This window comes from Cryptomeria japonica, chromosome 1, assembly GCF_030272615.1.
Source record: "Cryptomeria japonica chromosome 1, Sugi_1.0, whole genome shotgun sequence".
In the NCBI taxonomy this organism is placed as follows: Eukaryota; Viridiplantae; Streptophyta; class Pinopsida; order Cupressales; family Cupressaceae; genus Cryptomeria; species Cryptomeria japonica.
Genome location: NC_081405.1, coordinates 105,907,679 through 105,927,473, shown reverse-complemented (window position 1 = coordinate 105,927,473; position 19,795 = coordinate 105,907,679). Strand labels below are relative to the sequence as shown.

The following is a 19,795-nucleotide window of genomic DNA, read 5'->3' as shown; positions in this document are numbered from 1 at the left end:
AAGAAATGGCTACAATACCTAGTTAAGAGTTAAACCCTGTTAAAGGTTACCTTGTTAGAGGATTTCAAGAACTCAATAGCTAAAGGACTTCGAACTCAGGAGCTTTGAGTTACCCTATTAAAGGATTTACAGCAAGTCGGTTGAGGCTACCCTGTTAAGGGATTTTCCAACTGTTGAGGTGGTTAGAGATCAACAAGTATTACAATGATCTGGTAACAGCACTCAATGCCAATGCAGATCCGCTTAAGCTCCTCTTTACCTTCTATAGGTATCACTTCTCTCCTTTTGGTATGGCAAGAATCACGTATCCCTTCTCTTGGATACTCACACACAACTTTTGCCAACAACCTCAGAAAGAGTCACAACATCAACCTTATAGGAAAACAGTTAGGTCGGTAGCATAAACCCTAAACCCTAAACCTAATAGGTTAAGGAATTTAAACAGTTCAATCCTGACCGTTGAGCATACTGCATTAATCTCCATCGTTCGTTTTCCACCGATTTCATGGCGGCTGATAACCCATCACACATTATCACCGTTTTACAGTCTTCGCACATTCCCGAGATAGATAGACAAGATCTTCTTCATGCAAGATCCTTCACACACACAAGGCTTATGTGGCAGCACGATCTGTTCTTTGTTATCATGCTAACTCATCGCACAAAGTCACCAGTTGAGCCACACAGGTTTGAAGCACTTTAACCGAAAACCCTAAAGTTGAAACTACCAACCGGTAGTCATACAACGCTTCCATGTGATGGTTCCCATAACCATATGTCGGTTCACCTTGAACAAGCACACCGCTTCACTTTGGCACAAATGTCGGTTCATAATGTTATACCAGTTCTTCACATATGTCGGTTCACACCTCTTCAACATATTGACATCAATGACAACATAGAATGTCATTATGTCCACATACCGGTTCACATAATGCCAACACCTACTAGTATGACACTTCTGACTAGAGGTGTATCTGGTACTAAAGATCAGACGAATGCATGCATTACGTAGCACCACCTTGGCCAAGGTTTTACATTGCAAGCATGAACTAACACATTGTCAATGATCTTACCCTTATCGGCAATAAGTCTAGGTTTAGAGGAGTTCAACTGAACTCAAAAGGGAACTAAGACCCAATTTGTGTTTAGCATTCATTTGTAACAATTTTAGTACTCTAAAATATTATCATTAATTTCTTTCTCATTTAAGACTACAATGATTTATGATGTTTCAACTGAATCCCTAGCTTGGGAAAATAGGGGGGCATAAGAGCCGCCAGTTGTATGTCCAACTCTTAAGTATGGAGTATATAACCATGCCTGACATGTCTCTGTTGTCCTCACGTCTTGAGAGTAGCCTCTCAATAGTGATGCTATTTGCATCAAAGTACAACGTGCCCTTCTACCCACTACCTTCCTAGGCTAGGGTATTAATTCATTTCACAATCCAGAGACGATATTCCCTATTAAATGGTTTGATTGATACTGTTGTTATAATATTGTTTCCAAACTTAGGCAAATCAGAGAATGGTCATTAAAGAAGTAATTTCTTGTATTACAAATCCACATTTCAAGCACCCCTTCTAGACTGAGGTTGTCCTTATGCATCCTTGACAAATGCACTTACTTCCCCTAAGCTTTATATCACCCCCATACGTATATATATATATATGCCCGAATACGGAATGGTAATTTGAAAGATATAAGGTCTTTCAAAATTATTTTGGAATGATTCAGTTTTAAATTGTGAAGTACTGTTGCTACAGCCTAAGAGCTGCATATCAGTGAGAATATATTTCACCACTAGACATAGTGAATAATGCTTAGTCAGAAGTTCCATAAAAGAACTCGGAAATTTATATACTATCTCAAATTTCTTGATGGAGCAGAGAGAGTGTGGATGGGATTTTAATTTCAGTCTATAGTTCAACTAAGGAATACATGTAATCTAACACATAGACCAGCAATTTGTTTATACATAAATATATCCACATTTAGAGATATATATGCTCACTTAAAGGTGTATTAATATATCTATAAACATAGACCTGTTGTTTGGTGTTTGATACCAGTTATACTTGCTGAAGAATTATACCTCCTAACCGGTATGGCATAACAACAGAATTTCCATCATAGAGGTATTTGGATAACCATAAGAAATGCATACCCTAGTTGTATATACAGCTGAAAATGTATATTTATGTGTTTATAAGACATACAACAAGAAGAATGGTTCAATCTTTCAAACCCTTCTTAAATTTTACACACATAATTAATTCTGGAAAAATAATAGCAGGAATAGCATAAGCAAGATGTAATTTCTTCATATTTTTCAATTTATTCAACCCTTTTCAAAATCAGATGTGCGGGTTTTAGAATTCCCTCTCCTACCAATTCAGATTAGCAGAAACAAAATAATTATTCTCAGATACATACGTATTTACATGTACATATTTGTACAAATATATATGTATAAAAATACATTCTACATCTTTCTAGGTTAAAAGAATTATTTTAACCCGCTATAAAAACTCCTTCTCATCAATTAAAAACAGATTTAGAAGGTTGAAATTAACTTTCTTAAATTCTTAGCCCAAAATGCAAGAAACTCCACTTCAAATTTCACAATGCTGAAAGTAAAAATGGAATGATACTAAGGTGTAGGGTTAAACTTAAACATGACCTGAGAAATGTAGAACCCCGTCAGAGAGTGCACTCCCACGCCCTTCTCAAACAAAACCCTCTATATTTCGAAATGACTGAGATGAACAATAACAAAATAGCAGAGCAAAACCCTTTTTCGCATCATCAAGAAGAAGAAGAATGAATCGTTTTCTTTTCAAAATCGGTTTATGTATTTTCAAAAACGTGTTTCCTCCTACCATACACCCTAATACTAGGTTGTTTTCTTCCCAAACCACCAAGAGGTCACACGAAAATCATTTCCTCTCCTCACGTGTTCAGCATTCTGGCTTCCAGAAGAAGCTTCTCGGCACACAAGAATCATGCCCATGAAAAAAATATCTTTCCATATGTTAGAAGCTTCCCAATATTTCTTTTCTATTGATATAAAATGAAATTTAATCAAATTTATGAAGTCCATTATTCTCCATATGCCCGATAAAACGTGTATAAAAGTGTAAATATCCTTCATTCCCTTTATGCCTCAAATTTTATATATATGTGGGTCATGCGATACTAGTTGGTAGATATGCATTCTTTTTTTTTTAAAGATAAATGTCCTTTATTTGGTCAATGTAATATTATTGCCAAGAAGTATTGAATTAAACAGATGGCGCCAAGAATGGGTAAAATATTCGTGCCACTTAAATTCACTTTGTGGCTTTAGATATTAGCTTATAGATTTATAAATGACATGGCATCCCACCTTAATTCCATTTACTTGCCTTATAAAAATTGCCAAATAAAATTGGCTAAATATTAATGTTTATTAAATAAACCTTGTCTTTGCAATATAATTAATTTTGATTTAAATATACATATTCATATATATTTATATCTATATACGACTTATATATCTTATGTATGTCTGACTGCGGAAGCACGTATACGGTTGTGTATACGTGCTCTCATACCTAGGTATTCACATAAGATGTGTGTGTGTGTGTGTGCCTATATACATATATGTATATACATATATGTATATAAATATAGATATATATATACATATATATATACGATAAAAAACATTAGTCACTGCAAAATTTGATTAATAATTAATTAATAGTAATTAGTAATAAAATAACGTATTGCCTCGAAAAGCAACAAAACCTAGGGTTATGAACCCTAAAATTTCTGCGCGGACAATCTACGTTACCTGACACAATGACTAACAAGGTCTGAGAAGGTCAACATAAGTTTACCTGACTCAAGTTAGGGTTTTCAGACGGCATTGAGTTCTTTCTTCCCTTACCTCCCAACCTGATGATACTTTCCCTCCCTTCGCGGAGGATGACAGTCTCCTACACACACTTGGCCAATGAAATTGGTTAGATCCAAATCTTGTCCAATTCTGACAATTTGTTATTTATTAACAAAAGTAAAACATTATATCACATTGTTAACTGTAAATTCATCAATTAATCAATCAAAGCCCATCAAATCATCATTGTAAGCATAATTGTCATCATTCATGCATATGCATAATCATCTAAACATATTCATCAATTAAAGCATGAAAACTAGGGCACATTAAACATCTTACAAGTATATCATAAATGCACTAGGGTTAACATGTATCAGGGTGTAAATACTGCACATAAACAACTAGGGCACAAGTGGGATGTAATAGTACCATGTATACCACATCATCCTAAGCTAAGTTTTTTCCAATTTACTCACCACATAAACCAATAAATATTGCAGGAGACATGTAGCCAATACATTACAGTCCAAGTTGCAAAAAAAATCAAAGAGAAGAAAAGTAATTAGAAGGAAGTTCTACACATGGGTGTCTTGTTTTTATGCATATCAAACTTCTTAAGTTAGCTAATCATCAAAACTTATATATACAAATATTTTCATTAAGAGGAATAAATTTTAGAGAAATCGTGAGTATACTTTATATTATCATTATTTTCTATAATAACTATAATTTAGATGATAGAAAAGAAAAAAATCTTTTCCAGAATGAAAATTTATTTTTTTAAATTATGTTCACATATTATTCATTATGTTTTCTAGTACTCAAACTTATTTTTGAAATCACGTCTCGACATCATGAACATCATATATTTTAATTTTCTTTTACTCACTTTTTATAAAGCAAATTTTTTTTTTGTTATATTATCATTTGTATACTACATTTCTCTCTTTCTAATAGTATATATGAAAGAAAATTATCTTCCATAAAGTGCAAACTTATTTTCCAAATCATATTCACATATCACAAGATACCATCTCTCAATGCAAACCTATTTTTCAAATCATATCTACATATCATGAACATCATATATTTCACTTTTTTTTTTCACTTTTTCTAAAGTTTTTTAACCATATTATCATGTGTATACTACAATATCCTCGTTATAATAGTACATGTTATAGAAGTCATATTCTCTAGAGTGCAAACCTATTTTTCAAATCACATCTACACATCACACATCACACACATTTACTTTTCTTTCACTCCTTTCTAAAAATAAAAGATCTTTTTAACCATGTTATCATTTGTATACTACACTTTCTACTAACATATATGAAAGAAGGTTTTTCCTAGAGTGAAAACCCATTTTCCAAATCATGTCTAGATATCACAAGTTACCTTCTACAAGACACAAACATATTTTCAAATCACATCTACACATCACAATATATTTCGCTTTCTTTTTAAGACAATTCTTTTCAATCGTATTATAATTTGTATGCTACACTTTCCTCTTTTTAATATTATATATGAAAGAGATGTCTTCTTTAAAGTGAAAATCTATTTTCCAAATCACATCCACATCACAAATTATTTCTCTAAAATGCAATCCTATTTTTCAAATTACATCTATGTCATAAACATCATATATTCACTTTCCTTCTACTCACTTTTATAAAGCAATATTCTTTTTTAAATCACATCAACACATAATAACCATCATATATTTACTTTTCTTTCACTCATTCTTCATAATAATATTCAACTACTAAGTTTTTTCCTCTCTCCTTGAAAAGAAACTTTGAACTCTGCCTTGAGTGAATTGATTATCCACCTCACCTAATAAAAGAATAGTGTAAAGCTTTCTCTCCCCCTCTCACCACATACCCCAACGACAGTTATAAAAAATAATAAATAAGCCATCTAAAAATATATTAAGGTGAGACCAAGATTTGCAATTATTCTAAATTGTCTTTGAAAACGTCAAGCTAGATATCTCAAAAGGGGCCACTTGTTAATTGTGCAACTAATAAGCAACGACTCATCTTAAAAAGATTACAAATGTTTAAAGAAGTTTTTCCTTAATAAAAGATTTCATCATACACTACCTACTTATCTGATGTTGTGACTCCCCTCACCCACCTAATAATTACGAAGTTAGCAATTCTAATAGTATAGTAGCACTATACTAACACTAACATATAAATCTTTAAAAAAATTATATAAAGAATGTGGAGAGAGATCTTTCTCAGACATCTATTAAAGAGTTAAAGTAAAAAAATAGTTATCAATTTGTGAATACACAAATCCATTGATGCGAAAAGAAAGAACACCTTGTAGAAAATAATCAAATATCCCACAACCCATGATGTGATGTCTCCTTATGCATTTTCACATTAGAGGTGCTTCAAAGAATTGGAAACATTCTATTGAAATGTTTGTCATTAAGTGACACATGAAAATGCATATGCAAATATAAGTACATTATCATCACACGAGTAATTTTTTAAGAAACATATGATGAATATGTCCATAAGATTAAGTCATGGAGGATCTCACAATTAAAACTGGATATTTGTAACAAATATAATAGTAGAAAGAAGTCAATTAAAAAGTTCAAATAAATTTGATTCTAGTTGAGCCATATCAATTCAATTATCTTAAATCAACTAGCCTTTATTGCCTACATAAATCAAATTAATTTTAGCTAATTAGAACACTCCCAACATAACCAAATAGACCACTAGCTAGACTCGACCGCAACACACAATTATTCTAAGCACAATTATTTTAACAGATCTACCAATTCCTCCTATTTTATCTTTTCCAAGGCAATAGAAGGCAAATATCATTTCTCACAAATCTGTGACTTATAAGTGATGTTGGCTAACCATGGCTCCTATAGGTTGTTTGGCCTCGTGGACCTTATTAAAAACTTCATTCATTCATTCAAATCTATGACTTATCCACAAACCAATGTCCGCTCACGATTTCCAAAACCACCATTTCATAGCTAAAAATGTCAGTTTTGGTGGTGATTTTATAATCCAATGCACATTCAAGAGCAATATAGTTGGGTATTCCTTTTACATGCACTATCACCACCCAACTTTCATCCTCACTTGACACACTAGCCAAACCAAATTAGCTACGTTAGAGCTCGTTGAGACTACCTCAAGCAAAACAAAATCCCTTGCCACATGGATTGGGGTTTTAGAGAATCCGAAAAAACCACGATTTAAAGGTGGAGTATCGTTAGCAATCAAATGAGCATAGAGTGGTTGTCCATAAGCTTTATGAGCAAGTTAGAGCTAAAATCAAAACTAAAGAGGGTACATTTGAGTGCTTTGGAAGCAACATTGAAGTCAAGCATTGGTGTCCTCTTTCCCTTGCACTGTTTGGTTTGTACATTGGTAAACTAGAAGAATGGTTAAACAACATGGGAGAGGGTATTCAACTAGTAGTATACGTGGTGAAGTTGTTAAAAGTGGATGATTTTTATTCTATTTGAAAAAACTCTATCCAAGGATTGAAACAACACTTTAAGGCTTTAGAGCTCTTTTATCAAAAGATTGGGATGCAAGTCAATGCCTACAAAACCGAAGTCGTGATCTTTTCCTTGAAAAGGAAAAAGTAGCAAAATAATTTTATCTTCAAGGGAAGTTCTTTGGAGATAGTGGAAGAATACAAGCACCTACGAATTGATTTTCACAATTGACTCAATTAGGAGACATGCAAGACAAAAGGGATCCAAGAGGGATAAAGAGTTTCTTACCTTCTTTAGAACAGGGGCAAGAAAGTGGAGTAATGGGATTGAAAAACCAAGAGGTCATATCAGTTGTCCTCTATGGTGTGAAGTTTAGGGGAGTAGCATATCAAACCACAAGTGGAGGCAATAAAAAAAGAATTCAAAAACACTTAATCACCAGCAATCTCAAAGTCAAGTCAACATTACCATATGAAATCCTTTTGGCTGAGGCTGGTACATCCCTAATGGAAGTATCAAAGATAATTTGTTTGCTAAGTTACTTAAAAAAGGTTAAGAGCATGGATAAGCACCATTGGCCCAATATGGTTGTTGAAGAGGAGCTAAACTGTAGGAAGAAGACTTGGAGGAAACAAACCAACAAATGGATGAACAAGTGGTACACTAATTGATATGAATGTCCCAACACTAACATTGAAATAAAAAAAATTGTGTTACCAAACTTTAGATCTGCCATGTGTACAAAACAAAATGATAAAAAAAGCACATTACGTCAAAGAATTCAACCCCACGTTGAAGCATGATGAAAAAGTCTATTTGAGGACTAATAAAAGTGAAAGCAAAAAGTTTGATAGCACAGCTGAAGGCTGGCTCTCATCACCTTAGATGTGAAACGAATAGATGGACTACCCCCAAAGAAAAGTGGGAGGAAATAACTTGCGTCTACTGTAACAAAGATGTAGTTGAACCCAAGTGGCACTTCATCATAGAGTGTACAGCATATGAAGATATGCATGAGCAGTTTGAAGATACTTTGAAAGTGGACAATCTAAATGAACTCTTTGAGGAGACAACTCTTCACAAGTTAGCAAGCTTCTTGGTCAAGATTCATAATAGAAAAGCAGCCATAGAAAGAAATCTGATAACGTGTTAATGTTATGGCTTTTGATCCCTTAGACCACTAGGTCTCATGGACATCATTAAAATTTCTTCATTCATTAATGAATCGACAAGATTTTCTTTACATATAGTTAACATCTTTTTTAAACGAGACAAGATTCCTTCAAACTTTTGCTTTAAAACAATAGCATCCCTTACCTTTGACACAATCTTTGCTAAAATACATAATTTCTTATATAGATTTTCAGAAAACAAAAAACTGTCACTCAGACATAGTAGAATAAGATGATAATATTGACGGTTGTATTTATTATTTTTGGGAATGTCTTTCGGTATTGATAAGAAACGGTTTACCTTTTTCCGCATTATCTGTTATGTGTCAAAGGGGTTGTGTTCAAATAGTAGGGTCATTTTGATTCTCATGTTGGGTAATACCATACCAAACACAAGCTAGAGGTGATGAGCATTAAAGCCAGAGTGTGTGCTTGTGGAGCAGCGACCATTAAGGAATAAGCCCCCTAGGCCATCCAGAGAGTTTCATAAAGGCAGCCATTACAAAATAAACTCCCCAAGCTCTCCAATGGAGAGTTGTGAGGAAATGGAATGTGGCCATTAAGTAACAAACCCCATGAACTCCAATGGGAGTGGTGGAGAAAAGATAGTCTAGCTTTAGGCTACCAATTAAAATGTTGTAACGGGAATGAGTCGGATAAAACCCATATAATTAAATAAATTAAAAAACATAATCTGTTTATATGTTCCCTCATGCTGCCTCTCATCCAATTTTCGCTCATTTTCTGTAGAGCATATTTTCAATAAGGTATACAACTATTTTAATGTATGTTCCCTCCCTATGCAATATGATCGATGCATCATAAATTGTCATTGTTTGCAATAGTTGATATGTTCATTAACAAATTTTTGCTCATTTTCTGTACAGCGTATTTTCAATTTTGAAGACAGTTACTTCAATGATTCTTTCATCGTTTAGTGACTAACGCTTCATACAAGATTTGTGCTCCATCCACCAATGACAACAAAAATTGATAAAATATTATTTAGCAACTTAGCTTGAAAACAATACCACCTTCTCGAGGTCATTTGTATTTGTTATACCATACATTCCTACCAAATCTAAAACAGACAAAAGAAATGGGTATGACAAATGAATTAAGTAAATCATCAATCTAGAAAACAAATACCAGATTCCCATAGCATGTGTAAAAGAAAGGGGTAGGCTGTATGCTACAAAGCTTGTTTCACCAAAACAAATTGGCAAAACCCCTCATCCTGTTTGCTCATTAAAGCATGGTTACTTGCAGCAAGCAATGTCGACACTCGTCTCAATGGTTAGGCCATTTTTTCCAACTTACAGATTTGGGGAATTTCAGTCCCGGTTACAATCTACACCTCTTCTGATAGAGAACAACAAAAGTCAAAAGGAATATATGTTCCGAATCCTGAAGCCAACCAATAATACAATAGCATTTGCATAATGAATGTCCATCATAAATCCAACTTGAAACTAATATGGAGTATCAGCTTTCAAGCTGGTTTCATCTACTTATAAAATTCACTTAGACCTCACCTGAAACTACTCTCAACAGCCTTGAAAAAAGTTTTTTAAAAGATTAAGAAACAAAAACCTATCAAGGGGCCAAATGGAAACCCCCGTACAAGCAGAGTACTAACTGCTTGTTCATGTTTGATTCACCAGTTTACAAGGAGCACAAACGATGACATCTGAAGCAACATCCACAGCCTTCAAACAATTTGTTACACTCATGGAAGTTCCAATATGCTCCCAAAGACATATCTTACCCTGAATTGTGCCATCCCTTCATGAAAAAATGCCCATTCTTGCTTAGCTCCTTCCAACTTGACTTCAAAAATGATAAAGAGTTTTGAATTCTCAGCTCTCCCAGATAGCTTTGCAATAACTCACAGTTTACTCTCAGGATTTAGCTATTAAGTAATGCAATTTACTTTGCATATAACTTTGTAGCATATACTCCCAGTGAGACTAAATTTATTTTTAGGTCAGTTGTTTTGAGTTTGTGGAGCCTTACTTCTGTCCCATGAACCTTTGAGAGACTTCATAGACCCATCTGATAAATTGCATTCAATGGCAATATTTCCCATAGCCATCTCTGCACGCTCCATAGCATCCCTTGCACTGTTTTCAGTTTTTCCTTTTTCTGGGCTAACCTTGTCACTATTCTGGACTTTTTCAGATGGCAATGATGGTTCAAGAAGTCGAGGCCCAGAATTAAGCCATGGATGAAGAAGGGCTTGTGCTGCAGTGGGTCTCTTCTCTGGTATGAAGTCTAAGAGGGGAACAAGAAAATCATTTAAATCTTTTGCATCTTTTTCAGAAAATTCATACTTCTCTTGAAGCACTTTCTCTAATGGCCAAAACCGTAGCCGCCGAATATGTCGCAGATCACCATGCCTGTTGAAAAATTCACGGGAATAACGTCCACCTAAAGCAATCTAAGATTATGGAAAACATAAAAGCACATTAGAACACAGGAATGCTGGAAAGGCAAAGCAGATACTTCAAATAACACTTTAGCTACTCATAGACAAACAAATATATGTGGATTTATATACTCACTCTCCGGGGCATCATACCAAGAAGCTCCATCATCAAGGCCAAGTGATCCTAAAATATTGATACAGCCAAAATAACCAATCAGGATTGAGACTTGATAATCTCAACAATATATATCAATCAGCATAAAGTTAAGATAAGCAAATCAAATGAGACCACTTGATGCTGATGCTTATCGTTTGACATCAATACTAAGCTGACAACGTTAAAGATCTACAGTTTAATTGGCATATCCTTGCACTAAAAGTAAGATTATGCCTTTATTGAAAAAAATTACAAAATAAAAATCAGTGGCTAATATCTGCTATTAAAACAACCTAGTCTGTACAAATTGGCAAATGTTGAATTCCATTTAACATAACACTTCTGCTTCATCAGAAAATAAATTTTTCCCTATACAATTTATCGATTAGTGTATCCTTTGAGTGCAAGTTATCCATGTCTTAGCCAACTTGCCTTTTCATTTATAAGCTCGATGGTTTTCATTTCTTTGGATCTTTTGAACTATGACAATTTTGTGACCGAACTATGGATGATAGTGGATACATATTTGCATTTTTAAGTATTTAATAAATGCAGAAAAATATTGTATTAAACTATTATTTAATATTACGTGAAACAAGGATTCATGTAACAGAGAAACAAGCGAAGCACTAATTTTAATTTACAAATGCAACATTTATCTGAACCCAAAATGGCTATTATATGGTACAGCAGGAAGGTCGCTAAGGCTGTGCCAGTGACTGTTAACATTTAATAAATTATTTGATAGTTCATATGTCATGTATTCCTAGAAGGGTGATCACTGTCACATATTATTTTTATCGCAACTCGACTTGTATCCCCCAGTTACATAACACAAGCTGACAATGTCCTGTACCAAAGTTTCCAAGGAAGCAAGATTTGATTAAAGTAAGCATAATTGTAACAGACAAATATTTTATAATAGATATGCGCACCTCATCCCGGTCAAAGTTGTCTCCGCTGTGAGGATCGAACAATACATCCCCAGTTGCAAGTTCAAAAGCAATGCATGCAAAGGACCATATGTCTGCTGAAGTCGAATATTTAGATCCCAGCAGAACTTCTGGACACCTGTATTGCCTTGTTTGAATATCACTTGTAAACTGTTTGTAGGTCCAGCAAGCATTACCAAAATCAACTAGCTTGCATTTAAGATCAAGGGATTCCAACAATTTCTGCCTTGTAGATCGACTGCTTTTTCTGATATGTCTATTATTCTTTGAATCATGTGTTGCAGAATCATCCAAGCTCTTTTTGCTTCCAGAAATCTTAATTGGGTTCCCTTGGATTTTAACATCCGCTTTCCCCTCTTGATCGTCAGTAGTTCCTTTCCCTACCTCATGTTCAAGTTCATCCTCTGCTGCATCAACACTATCCACACAATCCTGTGCTACTCTTTTGGCCTTTCGCCTTAATTTTTTCTTCTGATTCCTTGTTAACCCCCCATTACTCTTGGCATCCTTAACTGCTGAAGAGTTTATAGGGAAAATGGATTTATCTTTGTTGGCATGAAGTAGGGGTGGAGCACCAGACCTCCTCGGGTCTTTAATTGGGTCAATCGTAGACAACAGAAGAATGTTTTCTGGCTTCAGATCCGTATGAATAATCGAAAGCTGGCGATGTAAATAGTCCAGTCCTACCAAAACATGAAAGCAAATCTCCTTTACCATGTGCAAAGGCATGCCTTTGTAATCGTAATGCTTTATAAGAGTCAATAAATTGTCTCCTAAAAATTCAAAAACCATGCAAATATGCTGCCCATTTGGTCCAGTGTGCTTAAAATGATCAAGCAATTTGACCACACATTTCTTGTCATCTCCATCATTTTCTGCGATTTGTTGTAAGATTTTAATCTCGTCAATGGCTGCCTCTGTGTAATGCTGTGCACTCTTCTGCACCTTCAATGCCACATATCTCTGATACAAAAGAACAAATGAATCACCAAACAAAACAAAAATCCACGTTTACTGCAATTACATAATTCTAATTTATCTAGTTAAGAGGCATTAATAAGAAAAAAATATAGCTGGATCAGATGAGAAGCCTTGGAAACCTATTCCCCTAGACTTTGTAAAGTTAAATTTTGAAGGAACATCATGGATTCATAGATATCCCAAGGCTGCTGGAGTGGGAGTGGCTTTGAAGAATTAAATAGGAGATTTTGTTCATGAAAGCTCTTTATTCTTAGGTCACAAGGTAAATAATGAAGCAGAATGGAGGTAGTGTCCTCAATTGGCATTCAGAATGACATAGTTAAAAATAAAGGGCATTCACTTATTGTAAACAACGCATAGAAAAGGGTAGTTGTCCCAATTGGAAGCTTGGACGATATTCTAATGAGGCAAATTACATCAAATTACATTTCAAGGAGATTATGTTCTCCTGTTGGACAAGGTTGGTAAAATCTACAGCGGATTACTTTTAAATGTGGAGTTGATCAGAATCCTCTAATACGCACCTTATTGCAGTGATACTTCTGCATGGGGTGAACTTAGACATTTTTAAATTTTCTCCCTCCATGAATTTGTAGCTGCATATATTTTTATGGATCATTTAACAGTGGTGGTACAAGAAGTTTATTTCCTCAACAGATGGTACATCAAATATTTTATTATTTTGATTAGGAAATTTGAGGCTCATGGGAATTTATTGTCATTACTTGCTATGATATGTTCAAGAATGGCTCAATAGATATTTCATCAGATGAGGAGATTGATTGGGATTGCAGTTAGACAACAATGACGTCTGGAGTTTTGGCATCTAGCTTTGTTTTCAATGTAATGTCTTTCAGTTATTCCCTGCAAGAAGAGCTTGGGGAAAGGCAGACATCCTATGTGAATAGGAAGAGTGGCGGATAGGAGATTCTAGGTGATTTTCACCTGTAACAATGATGTGGTGATAAGATTTATCAAAGGTTTGTGTCAAATCTGGTAACGGTAGTTCCAATTGTAGAAATGTGGCTTTGGTTGCTGCGGTAGTTTCTCCCAGACCACTTTGGAGATATGGAGCTGGAGAAGGAGGTGGAAGGTATTGTTTTTTCAATGCAAGAGGAAGAGAAAAGTCAGAAGGCACTGCATCCGTTAATTCTCCAAAAATGATGAGCTCGGAGCATTTGGACCCAGAGGAGGTGTGAAGCAAATTATGTCAGCTAAAAGTTTACAGCAGCAATGCTAGGAAGTTTTTTGCCGCGGTTAATATGTGACCCACAACAATGGGCTGCAGACATTTTAGAATAATAAATAAATTCACCTTACCAAAGCCAAAAATAAATATGACATTTTCTTTGACGATGTACACATGTATTGGACATCAAAAGGGAGTACACAGATTTTGCCAAATAAAACCTACCATAGATTACCATAAACAGGAAAAGGGTTTCATGTTTTCAACCAAGAAGCAAGGTTTACAAGGCTTTGGGTAGAAGGAACAGTTCTGGACTCTTTGGGTAAAAGGAACAGTTCTGGACTCTTTTAATAGCTACGCAACAACAAATAAAGATTCATTACCATCACACAGAAAGATTTTTAAATCACACTAGTTTACAGAAATATGATAATATCATTTTCGTCTAGAAAAATGATCCACTGTTGAGAGCTAATATATTAATACGATAAACAATATTTGCAAGAAAAAATCTTACTTACATATACTTTCAGTTTCACCAGATTACATCCTTCAAGTCGATTATAAAATAGAAAAACATAGAATACAAAAATTATACTAGTTGAACAAATGTGTATCTCAATACAGATCGCATACACTGTTTACTACAACAAATGTTGAAAATTGAAATGATTACCATATTAAGGAAAAATTAGCTTTTGATTTATTTTTACGCTTTTTGGGCAAATCTGACCAACCATCTGTGGAAGGCCACAAAGTTACCATCAATGCAGAACACGAGAAAAACCTGGAATTTAACCATGGATATATGGCATCCACCAACTTTGCCATGCAAATCAGAACCAAAATGCCTAGTTTAATCAATAAATCAGTCGACAACAGCCAAAACTGGGCAGATGTGGAAAAATAGGCAGTTCAAACACATTTTATTGAAAAAACCACCAGAATTTTCGAAACAGCCATGGTTTTTTCCTTAAAAACCCCTCAAAATTCACATTCTTTGTTCATTTTTTGTTTTTTGTGGCTATTAACTTTTTTTATTAATTTCCCATGTTTTTCCCATTTGAAAAACCCATGTAATTGAATTCCATTTACACTTTCAGTTTGTCTTTCTGTTGCAATGTAAGTACAACATTTCTGATAACATGGTTTACAATAATAACCCTCAGTTTCAAACTTGTAAAAAGAAAAGCAGTGGGAAGAAAACAATAATCAGGGAAATCTAAACAAAAAGAAAAGAGATTGTTATCATGTCTACTCAAAAAGAAGATAAAACTTAATCTATTAAAATAATGATCGACATGGTTCACTCATAATGATAATCCTAACAATCGGGAGGATCACTACAAGGATGCCAAAAATCGGTGATCTCTATTCATTGAGCTCAATTTTACAACTCTTTAGTCTTTTGTCATTACAAAGCCAGAGTATGAGAGTGTGGCAAATGATGTTGTTTTGCAAAAATATGTAAACAACATAGCTGATGCAAGTAACCAACTCTTGATTCCTCAGAAACTTGCTACGAAATCTATCTTTTCTGTGTGACATCTGCTAGAGGCTTCATGCTCATATCGTTCTGCCTTATAGCAGCATAACCCTTCCATGTTCCTCTAGAAACCTAATGTAAGCTATCTTTTTAACCATAAAGAAAGTCCAGTTGAATGGGATATTGTCCAGTGGCAAGGCAGAGAAATTATCATTATGATAACCTGAATGGAGACCACTCCTAAAATGAATTATTAAATTATTTCCTTCCAATTAGCCAAAAAGAAAGGGGGGCATTGTCTAGTGGCAAGGCAAAGAAATTACCATTATGATGACCTGAATGAGACCACTCCTAAGATGAACGTTCCTTAAACTTTGTGGCACATTACTTATACATTAAAATATGAACGGGTGAATGTTACCAATTTACCAAGAAATTAAGAAAGGCCACAATTCATAACATTCCAAACAAAAAAGCAAGAAAATAAACCTGAAATTATAGAAAAATTGATTATAATAAAATCATTTAAAAGAAACAAAATATCCAAAATGGGCATAAAATGCAGCCCTGCTTGAAAGATCTCCAAAAAGGACCTAAAATTTGGCACTGCTTGAAAAGTAGAGGATATAGATGAATTGCAAGGGATCCAATCTATAACTCTTGTAACCGAGACAGAACAGGATTTAAAGATAAAAGAGCATGACACAAAATAAACATGTACTTCTAAAGATTTGTATACATAAGGTAATCTAATTTACAATCCAATGAATCATTCATCTTGATGATGGTTACAGAAGTGTCAACTGAAAATTTGAGTTTCATATTTCAATACAGTTTTTGATACAGAGACAATAACCCTCTGGGCCTCTTGCAACAAATATGTATAGTTTCTCCCAATGAAGTAACTCCTTGTAACAGCATTGACTCATCTCTGAAAGTAAACTTTGCGAAGCAAAAGCAGCATACAGGGACTTTAGTGTCATCAAATGCAAGCACTGCTAACAAAGCAGAAGACAATCCAGCCAATCATGGAATGGATTGCTTAAGATTAAATATAGCCCGTGACCCATCAACCTGGGAGGGTTTAGAAGTCATTCTATTACGTGAGGCATATGCCTTCATCTCTTATTAACATGTCCTTGGCTTGTTACAAACATACATCAAACAGATCTTCGTTTGACCCTGTTTATCACTCACTCAGAGAACTGCCACCATGTTCCCATGCACAGCAATCACTGTTTAGTCCATGTGACTGGTGGCTCCTTTCATGCTGAGCCATGACAAATAACAAGACTCTTCCCTGTGCTCATCCTCTGCCTCTTAAGGATATATAAGGGCATTATGCTTCCTTGTTCCTATTTTTCTAGTCTCTCTGTGTTGGCTTTACAGAAGTTGATGTGCTAAAGCATTTTCAAGAAGACTAAGCGATGCTTCAGGTCAGTCAGTAAAAAAATCGAAGCATTTGACACCCAAGCTTTTAACTTCAATATGTTTTTATTGGGACAGATCTTCAGCTCTTAGCACACAGTGGGGATGCACATGGAAGTGTAAAAGAAAGTTGTATATCTTGGAGGCCATGTGCAAAAGGTGATCCTGTTGCACTTAAACCCTAATCCTTCCAGTTTAACATTTCTGGTGCAAGAATGAGCTCCCCTCTGGCCATTTCCTTTCGAGCTAAGGAAGGCAGGAGTTGTTCTACTAATTCTGCATCAGCACTTTGGGGCACAGGTGAAGGTGGCATTAGCTGATATAACTGTTCCAGACTCAATTTTCAAATTAGACGAGTTGTGAGCAAATGATCATGTTCTGAATGTGAATGCCTGTAGCAGAGTTACTCCAGGACTTTGATTTCTTTGAAGTGCCAACTTGTTTTGGTACAATCATCCCATTCTGCTATACTTCTTGCTCTTAACGGTTCTGTTAGTTTGCTAACTTATTATATCAGACAGGCATGATTATACAACCTCTTTCAAGTCTACTCTAAATGCTTACTTAGTTTTAGCAACTTGATATTTTGTGACAGTGACTTTCTTTAAGCTTCTTAATGTTTGTCAAAAACTCTTGAAGTAATTTACAAGGCTTGAACTGTTTCGTTTTTTGAGCAGGGATCCCATATCTAACCTCCATCAATTGTGCCACAAAAAACAAGTAATCGACCCTTCATACATCATATTAAATTTTTAAAAGAAACCTCTAGGCTCATTTTTAAAACAAATCTCTAGGCTCAAACCCTTCCCATCCTGATGCCTTAAAATTCACAGCCAACACAAAGATCTGTAGCTTTCAGTATAAAGGCTCATTCTATTCGTTTCTGATGCCAACTTTGGAACTCTTGACCCTATGTGTCAGGTTAAAATATTAATTTTTCATCTAGCCAAAACATTATGCCTGTTAGATCAGATGAGCTTGAGAGCGAAATCACTGACGCTTTCATAGCTGAGCCCCGGGATCAAATAACCATGAGATGGATTGTACATTGATATTGGGTATCCTTCGGCATCCACCTCTGGAATGCAATTCCTAGAACAAATCCTTGGAAGATATGTAAAATGTTGAAACTGGAGAAATTATGGCATCCAAATCTGATTGGAGGATATGGCATTTGGAATCATACCCCAACAGGCAAGATGGAATTGATTAAATTACCATATCCAGCTCTGGGTGCAGCATCCTGGCAACCAGCACCATACCCCAACAGACAAAGCCAAGGCCATGTGCAAGACCAGGGTCATTTTGATGGAAATGATACCCCTAAACTGTGGCAGCTAAGCCGAAAGTTACCCTTACAAAAAAAGAAGTAAATTTAATCAATTAGAAAAACCAGCGCCTGAAAATAGACCTAAAACAAACAAAAACCCATATAAGGTCCCCAAATATCGGCCAAGGATATACATTATTGCCAAAAAGGTACACATTTTTTCCAAAAAATGAAACAACCGCCAAATAGAAGCTAATCTGTTGCCGAGTTTTCCCAACAAATCCCTAAAATAAAAAACAGGAAAAAAAACCTAGGCTAAATTTGCGAGTAAAAAAGAGGGTTTTGCAACATACATTGTCTTTTGTATCCCAGGCAAGCCAGACGGTGGAAAAATGGCCCCAACCCAGCTTGGACTGCACGACATAGCGGCCTCCATTGAAGGAATCCCCAATTCTGACAGCATGATATCCCCCCCGCCTGTAATCATCAATACCCTCGTCCTCTGACAAGCTGTAGTCGCTGCTCTCGCTTTGACTCCCAGTTTGTGCTGTTTTACTGCTGCCCATTCCTGCATCTGCCGTTTTATTCATTGCCGTCTGCAAATGCTCACTCAAACTTGATTCCATAAAATGGGTGTTGTGAGCTGATATAAAATAGATTGGTCACCCTTGTTAAGGAAACCATAAAATTTATTAATCGCTGTTAAAAGCGAATTCCCATGTCCGAAGAACGAAATTTTGTCGGATTCAGAACAGTAATCTTTGATTTTTCAATTCGCCATTTTATTTCTGGAAGTTTGTTATTTTGTTGCTTTAAAATAGGCGTTTCTGTTGGGTTGTCCCTGTAGAAAGCGCGAATATATTTTCTCTTCTCCGATTGCTCCAGACTATTCAACCAACCGCTCTCAGTACATTAGTTTATTTCAATGGCTAGTTTTAATCTTTTTCACTGCTAGGGTTAAATTCTGGTTATTTCTTCATTGAATGATGACACTAGTTTCGTGAATGCACAAAAGTGAATTAACTAATAAAAATAGAAATAGGCATGTGTTTAATAGAATTAAAGGATTAGGGTTTTATGCTTTGTGTTGGGAATATATGTGATGAGATGTGATAGGAAATTGATTTTTGGGGGATTTGAAGTTTGATTGGATTGTGGATTTGAGGTTTGAGATCATTGAATTTTGAGGTGGAATAGATATAATTATATTTGTGATCTTGTTTAGAGTGGTCGATTGTCTTTAGTAATTATAAGATTTGTTTACTTGGTGGTGTATGAAAAGTAAGGAAAATCTTGTGATGTTAAGGAGCATTTTGGAGCTTGATAAGTTAGGTTGTGTCTATTCTGGCTCCAAA

General features: G+C 35.1%; 1 protein-coding gene across 1 annotated transcript; it reads right to left on the bottom strand.

Moving 5' to 3' along the window:
• Nucleotides 1-9,683: 9,683 nt before the first annotated feature.
• On the bottom strand, nt 9,684-19,438 carry LOC131040647 (uncharacterized). The gene is made up of 4 exons (XM_057973603.2): nt 18,794-19,438; nt 12,069-13,049; nt 11,113-11,160; nt 9,684-10,988 (listed from the first exon to the last, which is right to left on the bottom strand). The coding sequence occupies exons 1-4, from the start codon at nt 19,064-19,066 to the stop codon at nt 10,536-10,538; spliced, it is 1,755 nt and encodes a 584-aa protein (XP_057829586.1). The 5' UTR covers nt 19,067-19,438; the 3' UTR covers nt 9,684-10,535.
• Nucleotides 19,439-19,795: the final 357 nt, after the last annotated feature.